This window comes from Rousettus aegyptiacus, unplaced genomic scaffold (assembly GCF_014176215.1).
Source record: "Rousettus aegyptiacus isolate mRouAeg1 unplaced genomic scaffold, mRouAeg1.p scaffold_m13_p_2, whole genome shotgun sequence".
NCBI lineage: Eukaryota > Metazoa > Chordata > Mammalia > Chiroptera > Pteropodidae > Rousettus > Rousettus aegyptiacus.
In genome coordinates, this window is record NW_023416295.1 from 17,708,662 (window position 1) to 17,723,873 (window position 15,212).

Consider the following 15,212-nt stretch of genomic DNA (forward strand, 5'->3'; position numbering starts at 1 on the left):
ACACTTATCCCTTTACAAATACAAGAATTATAAATATATACTAATATATGTATATATCTATAAACACAGATAAGCTGTTTTGTCACAGGCAATATATTTGCAAATAAAACATTATGTAAATAATGCTATGCCACATGCAACTCCTTTTTTAAATGCGTGAGAAGCAGATTGCTTACAGCAACAGCAAAGCTAAACTCGAGATGGTGATTCATATATCTTTAAATCTTTGAATTTTAATTATATATGTATATATACTGATATCTATATACACACATATATATAACTTTACTTCTTAGTTAACCATTTAAATTATTTAAATTATGTCTAATATTACATAAAAAGGAGGTATGATGCAGGTTTCTTTTAATATTTATTCTTGGTGTTTATGTTTTCACTGGAAACCTTCTAAACTAGCATACAACCTCAGGCATCTTATTTACATACCAATGTGTACACACATTTTTCTCATCCTTGAAATGAATGGAATGACTTCTAAGATTCCTTCCAGCTAGGATAAAACATGGTAGGTTACTATACTAGGATTTTCTCATTACAGAATATACATTATGCTTTGGAAACACATTAGAATATTGTAAGAGATTGTCTCCTTTATTGTTTCTATGGGGAGACAGTTCAGAGAGATTATATAGTTTGGTTAAGTCTAAAAGGTGGTAGAGACCTCAGGGTCTGAACTATAGCATATATCCTTTTTCTGCATCACTGCTTTTCAAATATTTTTTATCAAAGATACATTTTTAAAATGCTATACTAAGGAATCACAATTTTAAAACAGATAAAGTAGTATTTCATTAGTACATATTTACTTTTATAAATTCAAAATGAAAAGATTTACTTATGAGGCTAATAAATAATGAGGCAATTTTGATATACATAAAAATTGAAGTCAAATGTTATGGACAAAAATTTCACCTTTTTAATGACCTCTACCCCATTTATTTCTATACTGTGTTGGATTTGCAATGACAAGAAATCCATATTTATAAAAATAAGTCATTGTATATGGGAACAGTTCTTAAAAAGCATACCTCATAAATTCAAGAGGACTTTTAATTAAATTGATCCAGAATTATGAAATGTGGTTAGAAATTTTTGTTTCTTTGATTATTTAGAATATCTAACAACTCCTCACATTCCTTATATTAAATATCTCAGAGTACTATTAATGTTCCCACATGCATTATATGATATTATAATGATATTACATGTATGTTTCCTCAGGTCCAAGGGCATATCTAAGAAAGCAGACCAGAGCCCATCTTACACCAGGTTACCTGTGACAAATAACATCCCAAGTGTACATAACTGCACGATTTAATTCTGTCACAGATTTTCAACCTGGAAACCTGATCTGGCACAACTTAACCAATATGAGCTCTCAATAAATGGTACTTATTGTTAATAGTGTCAATATACTCTTGCTTTCTTGGAAAATGTTTGTACTATATATGCTTGTATTGCCTTGTTACGGGGAATAAATAAAAGTATGTCAAATAAATGTATATTTTGAGCTTATAAAGTTAGATTTGATTTTATCCGCAGAATCCAAAGACTTTCATGATATAATTTCATTATATTTTTATTTTAAAGAATCTTTTCTTGAATAAAGGCAAATTAGAAGAGATCTACACATCCCTATCCTTATTTTGATTTTGTTTTGCATTCGACTTGCACTTTTTTATTCTCTTAAGGTGAACACAATTTCTGGTATTTTACTTTCTGATTTTCATGTCTCTCTTTGTGCCCTCATTAGACCTTGTGTTTGCTCTTCCTTATTCCTTCAAATTTTAATATATCTTAACCTTTTTAAAATAGTCGATGAAGACTTCTCTTCTGCAGAAGCACAAAATTTTCATTATTCAATGAGAAAAAGGCTTATGACATTAATTTCTCAAACACATAGAATTAAAAGTAATTATAGTATGTTCCTTAAAGAAATGGCCAAAGGGATAAGACTGAAATTATATTCCCTCTAACTGATAAAGTGTTTTCATTAACGAGGTCTCTAGTTTACACTCTTTGCTTTTTATGTTTCTTATTGTTCCACTTTGATTCTCACGCTTTTCTTCATATTAGAGAATTATCAAGAATATAGCAATCATGACAGAGAAAATATATTTGGTGTACCAAGAACTTTAGGATAATATTGACTTGTATGACAATAAGATAGGTACTAATATTTATTTTAAACCAGGCTTGCCTGACTAAGCATAGAGAAGAATTTTGGGGCTGAAAAGCAAGTGGAAACATATTTAATAATGATAGTAAAATATTTATCTATTACTAGTTGTACAGCATTTCAAAACAATTTAACTTACATTATTAGAAAGTATAGCCAAAAATTTTGAAATTTCAGAGTTCAAAATTCAAGGACATGAATACTTAGATGCTAGCTCAAGGTAATAAAAAGGGATTTAAAAATGTAAAAATGTTTATGAAAACCAAATTAAAACTCCTTTAGTACAATGATGTCAATGCAAATTTTCTATATCAGAAAGTATAAATTGAATTAATGTGGACTATTTTAACATAAACATTATTTTTATACGTACATTCTATCTTTATTGTTTTCCCATCTACAATAGCTATCTGTACAACTTGTATCTACCACAAATTAGTATCAAAGATTATGCAGTTTTTAAAAAGTGTGAACAATGTATCACACTAGCAAAGAAAGTTATACAGATATACATTCTTTACTTAGCAAAGGTTATCGTTAAAGATGAAGATATAACTGAAATTTTAACATTCTAAATAGACAATTAGAATCATTGTGTGGTTGTTAATATCAGTTGCTACATTATTTATCATCAGCAAGGATAAAATATTTTATCAGATTGATAGTGTTTCTATTCTTTCAAAAAAATTCTAAATGCAAATAATATTACAGAATGTAGAGCATATAGTTGCAGCAGTAAGATTAATATATATATATGTCAAATGAATTATAAAATATAGAGAATATGGGGCAACTTATTAAATTTTTATGACTAAAATATTGAATTAAAAATATTTCAGTTCTATTTTGCCAAAACTGTTCTTCACTCTCAGGCAATTTGCCTTCAGAAAACCCAACTTACTTACCTTAGCTGGTGATTCTAAGGGACACAGGCTCTAAGGTATTACATGGTGCTGGCAGGAACTTGTGTTATTATCTAAATTAACACAAACTTACCTTCTCTACTTTTCTTCCTTTACATACATAATAAATATAATGATTTCATAATGTGACATGATACAATACATAATAAAATAAAATATAATGTAATATATTCTAACATAATTTTAAGAACAGACATTTACATAGAAGAAAATACCAAAAAACTAAAGTGGAAAGAGAAAATAGTTTCAGAACAAACATTAAAGTTATTTGACTGGTCACAAATATTAAACAAACAAACAAACAAACAAACAACAGTCCTACCTGATGAATCAAAGTTCACCTCATTGCCAGGACTTGGACCTACATCAATGGACACAATTGGTAAGAGTTTCCGAAAGTCCCATAGTTTTGTAACTCCACAGGAATCACAGGATGCTATTATGTGACCCTTTAAAAAACATATATATAAAGAAATATATACATATATATATATTTCATATGTCCAAAAATATATAGTTACACACACAAAAGAGATTTATGTTACAATTTTTTTAAATCTGCAAGAACACACACCTCTAATCTAAAAAAGTATTCATTATATCTTTGTCTTGAACATAAAGTTGTTATGAAATAATTTAAATACATAAAATCTTACAGTAAATTTTGGAATATTATTTTTATTATTTACATTAGACGATGTAATAAACCAAAAATATGCATACCCATGTAATTTATCCATGGCACACATCACAGATCATGCACATATGTGCTCTGCCCATTAAAACTATATACATGAAAACATTGCATTAAAAGGGAATCTCATTTTACATGCTTGTAATTAGTTAAAATTGAAAATTTATACCTTAGATAGAATAAAAATAAATACAGAGGTAGGGAAACAAATGGACACAAGGAAGGGTTTTGGTCATAGAAGGTAAAATTACCAGATCAAGGTGAAATTGATGGCAAGGAAATGGTGCCTATTGTGGTCTGATAAGACAGACAAAATTACTAGAAATACTTGGGCGTTGGGGTAACATGTAGTAAGATAAAAATGAAGGTAATTGTTTAAAGGGGCTGCAAAACAAGAGGAAGCGTGGTTGATTCAAGTATTATGAAAACAAGAACAGGTATTTTTCCGATATAGAAGTACCTACATGGATGCATCTGTGCCTTGCTCGTGGTCTGCCTACGCCCCTCCTGCTGGTCTCTTAGGAGATGGTTATTGAACATACACTTCACGTCAGGGACCCGAATACAGTGATGAGTACAAAGGGTTTCTGTTCTCTAGCGACTCATGATCTACATTCATTCTCATCATTCTATCATTTGAGTTCCATGTCTATTCACCAATTAAATATGAGTATTTGCTACATCAGGCCCATAAATAATGTTCATGATACACCATTATACTGTTTCCCATTCAATCACTACTGTTTCTCTTTCACTTCTAGCTTAATTTTTTAAATGTCAAATCAAAAATCATAATCTCACTTTTTCCCTAAATATTTTAAAATGTTAAATGACTTGATACTGTACCATTTTCCTTTTTATCATTTTGAACAAGCTCACACAATTTATGTTCTCATTTACTTCTTGATGTCTATCCTTTCTGTCAAAAATGTACATCTTGTATCATACTCCATGTGGACTCTGTTTTTCCCTAAACACACCATTACTGCAACAAATGTCATTCATTTTAAAAATCTATAACTGTAGTTACTGGCCAAGCAATATAACAACCTTGTCTCCAATCTAATAAATGGGATGCTTAATCTTTTTTATGACTCAAAAGGAACATGGAGAACTTGAAATGTTTTCAGATATGTAAACATGTATTGTAAAAATTGTGAAGAATCAGTAAATTCAATTTTTTAAAAAAGGACATCCTCAGGATTAGTAGGGAATGTTAATGCTAGAAATTAGAAAAAAGTCTTTCCAGATGTAAGGGCTTCAGACATCTTTCAGAAGTCAAACAATGGAACATTTTTTCAATTCTGAGAACAGAATAAATAAATTTTAAGCAGTACTTAATTTGGATGCACTTCTAATGAAAGGCAGGTTGTAAACAATATATTTTTCTTATCTGGATTCTACAAATTAAAGATAATCTTAAATGTTATACAATATTTAAGCTTTATAATATTAAAAATTGAGGTAATACACTTAAAAAGTTCAACCATTTCTTGGGTAAAAGTAAGTATTTAAATAGTTTTCATATTTTCACATTTTTACTGCTGTCAAATGATCAATGTATAACAGTTTGATAATATTGATAATATTGATAATATTGAAATAATAGTCAATACTTAATAAATGCTTTTACTATTGTGCTAAATGTTTTATTAACAAAAGTACAAATTACTTAAAATAATTTTAAATAACTAACATTATTTAGACAGATTTTTTTCATTTCCCAAGAAACTTAGAAGCCATGATAAAGTATGCATTGGGTAAATCAAGTATAAGAACTCATTAAGTGACAGAAATAAATTTGTTCAGATTTGATAACTGAGCGATACTTGATAGTGAAAGAACAACTTCGCTATATTTCCAGTTAGCCAATGAAGCACATACAGTGTCTATGGCAGTATCTGAAGCATATAGTAGAGCTCAAAAAAAAAAAAATGTGTTAAACCAATATATGATGAATTTCTCATTGGAGTGTACCTGGAAGTTTTACTTTAGTCTAATACTTCCATAACAGTCTTGAGGTAAATATTAGTTCTAACCCTGATAGTTCTGAATCACTTAGAAAAAAGGGAAGATATAAAAGAAACAGAGAATCCAAAACCAAAAACTTGGAATAGCCTAAAGACCCCATATTCCTCCTTTTACTGTCTCAGGCAAAATGGAGGGCCATCTGCCAATCAATCTCCTACCACAGGGCATTAGAAGATACTAGAATACTGCTTATCTGAAAAGCATAGGGTGAGTTTTGAGAGATATGGAGATGGAAAGACTAAGAAAGGAATTAGCTGATAATGTGGGGAATAAACAAATATTTTATCTAGAACACATAGCAAGTAAGAAAACAATACCTAGCTATGGTTAATCACTTAATCTAAACTAAGAAAGTCAAATTCAAAAAAAAAATTAAGAGATATATCATTATGTGCAATAATCCCATTGTACAGATGAAGAAAATAAGGTTAAAGAGGTCAAGTGACTTTCTTAAAATTACCTAGGTAGAATGATTTGGAGTGAGAATCCAAGCATAGGTCTAGTTGACTTCAGAGACTGAGGTTTTAACCAATATATTACATTTGTTTATTTCTTAAAACAAATACCATAATATATGTTTGAATATATTGAATATATTCCTCCATTAAGATATATTTAAATAGGTATCAATAACGCAAATCAATATTTGTCACAAAGATGTTTTTCATATTATTATTTCTAAGATGGTGCAGTAGAAATGTAAAAAAAGAATCCTCCACAGATGGATAGAGAGATAAATAGGCACACATTTATATATACATAAAACTATAACAAATTATATAACTAAATTATTATTTTAACTATTATAATAGCATTTCCAAAGGCTATTAATACAAGGGAAAGCATACATATGTAGTTCAACAAAAGAAGCACAAACAAAATTGTTTACATTATTTGACACACACGAAGCATATGCTGAAAATAAGAGTGGTATGAACTAAATCAGAAATGACTATCTTTAGGTGGTAGGACATATCATTTTTATTTTATTTGCCCCTTTTAGCATTTTTAAAATTCAAATTTCTCAGAATTAGTATATATATTAATTGTTACCATAAAAACATTTTAAGTAAGTAAATAATGAAATCAAAACGTCATACCCAATACCTGTCAAGTGATCTAATTTTTATATCTTAAAATTTTACTATGTAAAATGGGCACACATGCACAAAAAAAAAAAGGGTTCATCAAGCAAATGGCAGAAACATTAAGTCCTAAAACATCAGCTGTTTTCAATATGTGAAGGTAATGGCCTGCAACTTGGTATTAAGGTGTAACTATAATAAAATGTTTAGGCTCATTAGGAGAAAAATTATTATTCCAAACATTTTTTAGCATACTGATACATTAGTGCGTCTCTTAGGACAAGCCTGTGTAGCATTAAGCTTTAGCTCATTACATCATTTCTTTAGAACCCTAATGGCACAAATAAGGCAAAAAAAAATATGGAATTTGAATAGAAAGAGAAGGTAAAATTTGGAAATGCTCGAGAAGTTCAAAGCTGAAGAAGGAGGGAATTTAAAGCATTGGAAGGATGTAAATAAGATCACTGTGGTCAGTACATACTTCCCCCTGTCATTGTCAACCTGTTAGGGTTTAATAACACATCATCAATCATACTCCAGGTATATGGAAGTTGGACATCTCAAAAAAAAATGACTTAGTATCTACAGTATACAATACTATACTACATAATCACAGTAACTTGTTTGAAGTGATTTATATTTATTATCTTATTTAATTTTTCATCTTTATGATTAGATTACACTGTCCTATTATTCAGGTAAGAAAAATGAAACAATGTTACACAACTTGCCCAAAGTCATTTTGTTAGTAAAACATAGACCCAGGATTCAAGTTGAGTCAATTTGACTTACGTGTCCAAGCTCTTAATCCTTTAACAAGGAAAATATTTTTCATGCCTTGACTTAGATGCTTTGGGGAATGGAGGCCAATTAAGTGGCTCTTAAGTGCTCAAGGAGCATATTGTGTTATCAAGGCAGAACACCCTGAAAGAACTAGTATCCTTTAAAAGAATATCAACAAATATGTATTAGAAAAGGATGAATTGATCAAGGATGTGTTTAAATTTATAAGGCAGAATAATTAGAATTAGATGAAGAGAATTAATGTATATAAAATAACAAATACTTACTGAGCTGTACTGTGTCCCTGACTAGGGACCAGAAGCAAGAGATACAATGGTTGTAAATTCAAAAGGAATTTATAGTTAATTGTTGGAGAGAGAGGGATAATCAAACAATTACAATGCAAAGTTAAATGGGAGAAATAGGTAAAGGGTTGATTAGAGTACAAATTGAACATTTAATTCAAGTTGTGGGATCAGAGGTTTCTTCTAGAAAAGCAGCCCCAGGATAGGTCCATCATGTGAATGCAGCTTTCTAGAAATAGCATTTTAAGTAGATTAAGATTATGAAATGATATTGTGATGAGAAGGTAGGGCATCATTAGTATTGAAAATGGCACAATGATAGAGCAACCCAGAAATTAACATGTTTCACTATCAGGAATATGGTGAATTTATGACAAGGTTAACAATGTAAAAGTTCTGAAGAGTTTTTGGAGTTCCTACTGAGAAATGTGAAAATGTAAATGTAAAACACTGTTATGTAAAAATACATAACAACGTTGAAATGTAAAAATGTTATATGTTTTGAACATAAATAATTATATGTTAAAAAGAATGTTTGAAGGCCAGTAGTCTTAGTGAGTTAAGAAGGTACTGTCAAGTGCAAAATTGTGTCTCTGAGACCCTGAAAAACAAGTCAACATTACTTTCCTGTGTTTTTCTAGTTTGTACCATAAGTCTAAGCAAGAGTTTGAATCCAGGCAAACTTGTCTGGACCAGTGGAAAACCTATTACTTCATTTATCAGAGAATATTGATTGAGCCTACTACCTAGTAGTAAGTATTGATTTAAGTGTTGAATATACAGAAGTGCACAAAGCAGAAATCCCTGCCTCATGGACTATATATACTTCTGGGGGAGAATCATATCACAAATTAAGTAAATCTTTAAAATATGTAGCATGTTAAATGTCAAGAGCTATGGAGAATAAAACTGTTGTAGACAAGGAATGTCTGCTAGAAAGAGTGTTGAAATGTAAATAGCCTTGGTCAGGGAGGGTTTCACGACCTTTGAGTTAAAAGTAAAAAGATTTGTGGGGACAAATTGTGCCTAAAAGGAAGAAGAGTGATCCAGGAAGAGGAAATAGTGAAATAGAGGAAAAAGGGCCCCAGGCAGAAGTGCTGAAAGTAAAGAGGCCAGTGTAGTTGGAACTCAAAGTCCTTGACTTTACGTGAAATGAGAACTGAAACAGAACAAAACAAAACTGGTGCTATGTGTCAGAAGGACTGACTAGGGCTGTGTTTGGAGATCAGCTGGAAACAATGACAGTTGTCATCAAATCTAAATTAATGGGGGCAAAAAGAAGCTTTCTCATGGTTTCAACCAGTTAGTCTCTATGTGTTTATGGCTCCCAAACCTACATGTACAATTCATACCTCTCTTTTGAATTTCTGGTCATTATTTCCAATTACCCACAGAATGTGTCCATTTAGAAATTCCGCAGACACAAATCAGTATGTTCAAAGCCAAATTCATCTTTCCCTCAAACTGGACCCTTCTCCTGACTTTTCATTTTCTATAAAAAACTCCGTACTCCGTGCAATCGCCAAGTTTATCATATTCTCCATCTCTGTTCTCTCCTATCCTGTCCCGTGGAAGTAGGCCTCTACCCTCCACAATCCCTTATGTTAGGCCCTCGTCCCCTCACACATGGACACATGTACTGAACCCTGTAGGTTTGCAGGTCATTTTCACAACAGTGGTTCTCAACCATGGCAATGCTGCCTTCCAGAGGATATTTGGCAACGTAAAGAGACAATTTTGATTGTCACATCTGGGGCACCGAGCACTGGAATTCCGTTGGTAGAGGCCAGAGATACTGATAAACATCTCACACTGTAGAAGCCTGTCCCAACTCTCCACCCCCAACATGAAGTTCCCTGGTTCATCATATCAGTAATGCCATAGTTGCCAAATCAATGGCAGAGTAATTTTTTTTCTAAATACAAATTTGAGGCCCTCCTTGACTCCTCTCCTTTTTGTCTATTATCTCCCACAACTTCCCCACATGCTACTCTGGCTTCTAGTTCTCAAATACATCATGCTCTCATGTTTCTCTTCTTTTCGCCTCTGACTAGGATGCTCATTTGTTATTTCTTCCTCTGGTCATTATTTAAATATACTTAACATTTGCTTCAAATGCAACTTCTTCTAAAGTATTCTAGGGCACATAAGAACATATTTCTTCTCTTGCTCCCACAGAAGGATATCATAAAACTTACATAACAAATTGTAATTTTTTGTATACATGCCTGTCTTTTCCTTCTAGAATCACACTGTGCAATGCATGTGGCTACTGAGTACTTGAAATGTAACTACTGCAACTGAGGAACTAAATTTTTTATTTTATTTAATTTTAATTAGTTAAATCAAACATTCTCATGTAGCTAGTCACTATCATATTAAACACTTTAGATAAAGAACATCTCTATCATTATAGAAAGTATTGTTAGATGATATTGTCCTACTAGAGAGTACTGCTCTAAACCTTTTGTGCTCAGTTTGGGGCTTATATTATACACTTAATAAGTATTTAAATAAGTGAATTAATGATTCATTATTTCCATATGTGAATAGTCAGAGCAAAACTTTTCTTAATGGTTGTGATTGAACTCTCAAGAATTATACCAGATATTCTGATTTATTTTTAATTAGTTATCTTTGGTATTTATTATGTGTTGCCTTACATTGATAGTTATCCACTTTGTGCATAGATTTTGATTCTTTAATTATATTTTAGTTCATCAAGGAAAAAGGCTAAATACTTGTTTGAATCTCCCTCAAAATCTAGCATAATGCTTTTGATTTTGCAAGTGCTAAATAGAGCACAGTTCTGGTAGAAGCAAGAACAGATTGGCCAACTTTCTACCTGCCAAATATGGTATAAAATTAGTACATTTATGAAGGTAAAGTGGAAAAGGAGGTTTAATAAATCACTGAGAGTCTTTCTACTCTAAGGACACCTTTTGAAACTAACGTTTTATTCAAGGAGAAATGAAAATTCCTAACACGGCATATGAAATTAATGCATCATGCCTCTGGCAATGAGCCTCTTCTAAAAGCACTAAAGATAAATTTTCTGACTCTCACGTGAATTTCTTCATTTTCAGTGTCATTATTGGCATTATTTCAGATATTCACATATAAAATCTTTGTCATATAGGCCCTCAGTGTTTTCTTCTGATGAAGCTTGTCACATTGTAGTAGTCTTTCATGATATATTTACATAGTAACATACTGTAGTGTCAAAGTAGGGCGATAGGATTTTTTTTTTTAATATGAAAAATAAACCAAAGAGATACAGAGTAAAAACTAAAGCTCAGTACTCAATATCTGAAGAGAGTAGGGTTTTAAATTATTTCAGTTTGGCATTGCTATGTATGTCAAAGCAAAGATTTCAGTTTTGTTGTTGGGTTTGCTAGTAAGGGCTGAGTAACAAGGAATCTTTCACATTTTAGAAAAATTGGATGCTAAAAACATCTTATTTCCCTAAAAAGCCATCTCACTGATACATTCAAATTCAAAAGCTTTTTTCAATTTCTAAAGAAAATGTTAGTGATTGTCAATACATTTCTGGGAGAGAATATAAAGGTTGTCCAGATCAATATCTCCCATGGATTAAAAAAGTAAAGGTTTTGAGAAATTAAGGACTTGTCTAAGCCCTCACAGGAAATTTGTGGGCCAATTAAGACTATAATTCAGATCTCCTGCAAACACGCTGTCAACCTTTATTTCTTATAGGAGGAAGAGCTAACTATAAATTTTAAAAAGAATACCATCATTATTATAATCATACACTTTCTGCTTAAAATTGTTAACAATGAAAAACAGATGATAATAAGACTTCCATTGCCAGTCACAATAGGGTAAAAGGGACCAGGTTGACTCTCCTGCATGGGGAAAAAAAAATGGACAAGATAAAGGAAACAATGGTTTGTAAGACACTGTACATCAGGCAACAAAGGACAACAATCACTAAGAAACAGGAAACTAATGAGGTGAGCTATAGAAGATTGCTGTGACATGCTGCGTTGACAGTTTCTAACCCACAGCTCTGGGAGTGGGAACCCAGACAGAGCGTGGCTGACTCCCAAGATTGAAGAGATGGAATTGAGAGTCTAGGGAGACAAAGGCAGCTCAAATTTGCAGGACAGAGTACAGAAGAGAAAGTTACACAGAAAGAACCCTGGAAATTTCCAAAGTAACTTCCTCCAGTATTTAGCTGAGTATCGACTGGCATATGCATATGAGGAAACTAACTAGAGGCCTGGAAAGAACCATCTGAAATTATAAGAGGAAACATGAAAAGGCACTTTACCAAGGCTAGGAATTATGCCTGCCCCAGAAGCCACACTGAAAAAATTCAAAATTCAGGAGAGATAGGTAGATTACAGCACAAAGAAGGATCTTGCTTGAATACTGGGAAAATAGTTCTAAATTGAGCATGGCTCTAGTCCCACCTAATGAATCTTAAAAGCAGACCTGAAAGTACCAACCAGTTTCTAAATAACATAACAGCATCCCAGAACGAAGCTCAAGAATGTGTGTGTGTGTGTGTGTGTGTGTGTGTGTGTGTGTATCTCCAGCATCCGACAGGATTAATTTGATGAATTTCTTTGATACATGGTGATGTTGCCATTTTATATACAGGAATATTGAGGCTATTTCTAATTCACACATCTGGTAAATGGTAGCTGGCATTGAAACTCAATCTGATTGACTTCAAATCCATTAGATACATAAGAAGAAAGTCAGAAATAAATTCACATGTAAATCGGAAGGAAGATTTTTATTCAAAGCTTTTAAATTTGATTTTGATGCACATTATTATACAATTTTGGCATAGTGGCATTGGAAATAGCAGAAGGTGAGGTTAAAAGTAAGCGATGCTAGGGGAGAGGGAGGGTGAAGTGGCTCATTAGTAAATGCGGCCAGACAATAAAAGGCAAAAGAAGAGCTTAGAGTTTTATAATTTTTCTTGTCACTTCCCTATTAAACTGGGAAATATAAGATTTAATTAAAACATGCCAATAGACTTCTCACCCAGTCTTTAGGCAATTATAATATGACACATGTACACAATTAATGTGGTCACTCAACTGAGTAATTCATACACACACTACACACACACACACACATACATTTTTTTCTAAAATAATTTTCCTAAAATGATTATCACTTGAGAGATCTTTGCTTCTGTCCATCAACTTATTTTCTTCTGAACAACAACCATCTTTAAATAAAGCTCGCATGGCATAAGGATTTTCATTTGAATGAAGCCTGTACAGATAATCTTCCTAAAATAACCTGCGATAATGGGTGATCCAATTTGAGAATTAAAGGACATTCAAATGCTTTTAAAACCCATTAGTCAACTGCTAAACTACTACTACCCTTTAATCCATTTAATCAAGCTGCTGAGACCCGTCCTTTTTTTTTTTTTTTTTAGAATAGTACATCTCTATCCCTCCACCACTTTTTTCTTTTGTTATGATGAGCTGAACAAAGAAATTTATACATGATTTGAAAACACGAAGACATTTCTTTTTTAAAGAACTCATGAAATTATTAATCGGTTTTTAAATATTGACCAGATAAGTGTTCTCTATGAGAATGGCCTCGTGTCTGGTGATGGAGGGTGAAGCGAGGGAGGGGGACAGCAAAGATGCAATTCAGAAATAGATAAGATAGGATCCTGGACCTGAATGAGCTATGGGGTCATCTTGTTCAAACTGATTTGTAAACCATCTAAGCGAAATTCAACGTATTGCTCTATAACTTCACATTTTAGGAATAAGTACATATAAGAATAAAGTAGACACAGGAGAATCTTTCATTCAAAACACTTGGAAATATACACTGTGCTTTCTTCTCTGATGCCTTTCAAACCTGGTTTGACCAATATTCTGTTAACTTGTAACTCTGCCATTCTGCTCTTTCTATTTACCAAATCAGGAAATAGAACATTCTGTTTGGAGTTTAAAGTGAACAGCATGTGACACTGTTAGAGTAATTTTTGCACTAATTTACATAAAAAAAAAACTGAGATCACAGGACCCCCTGAAGAGTAAAAGCTAGCCACAGTTGCTACTGCTCTTTAAGTAGTATACCAGGGATGTCAATTTTAATGATTCAGGTACTTAAATTCATTAATCTGTTGTCCTTTATCAAGAGAGAAAATCAGTCCTTTTATATTTCCAGAGTAAGGAAGGGGACAGGGCAGGGAATGACAATTAGAGAAGCAGTAGTCTGCGCAGTGGCTGGAGGTCTGTGAGGGGCCTGGAACATGAACGTCCACGTCAGCAGCTGACGTAGGTGCAGACTGCGAAACATCCAGGCAAATAAGTATGTTTCTTTCCTGGTTGGAAAAATATAAGATTTTTTAAATTTACCTAAATCAGTTTCACATACTATGTACAAGGCATACATTTCTAGTAATTTTTAAATAATCACTTCTTAAGTGCTTAGATGAAGTTTTTAAAAATATATGTATGTATTTTCTGACGGCCAGAGTTGGGTGGGGAAAGCAGTGTAGGGTTAAAGAAGTACAAATTAGGAGTTGGTAGATGGCCATGGGGATAGGGAGCACAGCATAGGGAATGCAGTCAGCAGTAAGGTAATGGCTAGGTGGAGAGCCGGAGGAGAGAGAGAGTAATCAAGGGTATTGTTTCATATACTACATAAATGTCTAACCAATGTACTGTATATTTGAAACTAATAATAAAAGAAAAATTTTTTAAATATGTATTTTTACACTTCATGGTGAAATAAAAAATATCATCTAGCAAAGATGACAGAAATAACTTAATGACTGTTCTTTGTCCTTCTGCTCTTTAATCATCGCAGAAAATATTATATGTAGATCCACACAAATTCTGTTAAATCTGTTTTAGTTATTGTGAGAACGGCCTAAGGTGTTACTCTATCTGGCAGAAGTCTCTTTTAAAGTGGCCAATTATTGTTGATTAATACAGCTTCATTGCAATAACATTACTGAAATTATCTGCAATGAATTTACTCTCTCTTAATATATAAGTGCAGTTCTACTAGGTACATAAAAATGATACTTCATGCATAAGTTTATGTCATCATAATGTTTACATTACTAAGGTTCATGTTTATGATGATAGGCTATATTTGGCTGTAGCCATATTAAAGTGATTGGATGAAATATCCTGAAATCTATACTTTGAGTTACAAAAAATAGATTAGAGAGTG

General features: G+C 32.3%; 1 protein-coding gene across 4 annotated transcripts in view; it reads right to left on the reverse strand.

Moving 5' to 3' along the window:
• SPAG16 (sperm associated antigen 16) overlaps window positions 1-15,212 on the reverse strand; it is a 695,163-nt gene that overhangs the window by 183,369 nt on the left and 496,582 nt on the right. For all 4 annotated transcript variants that reach the window (XM_016150047.2, XM_016150046.2, XM_016150049.2 and 1 more), the window contains one exon: window positions 3,443-3,569. In XM_016150047.2, the coding sequence (XP_016005533.2) occupies window positions 3,443-3,569 (127 nt within the window). The remainder of the gene's footprint in view (window positions 1-3,442; window positions 3,570-15,212) is intronic.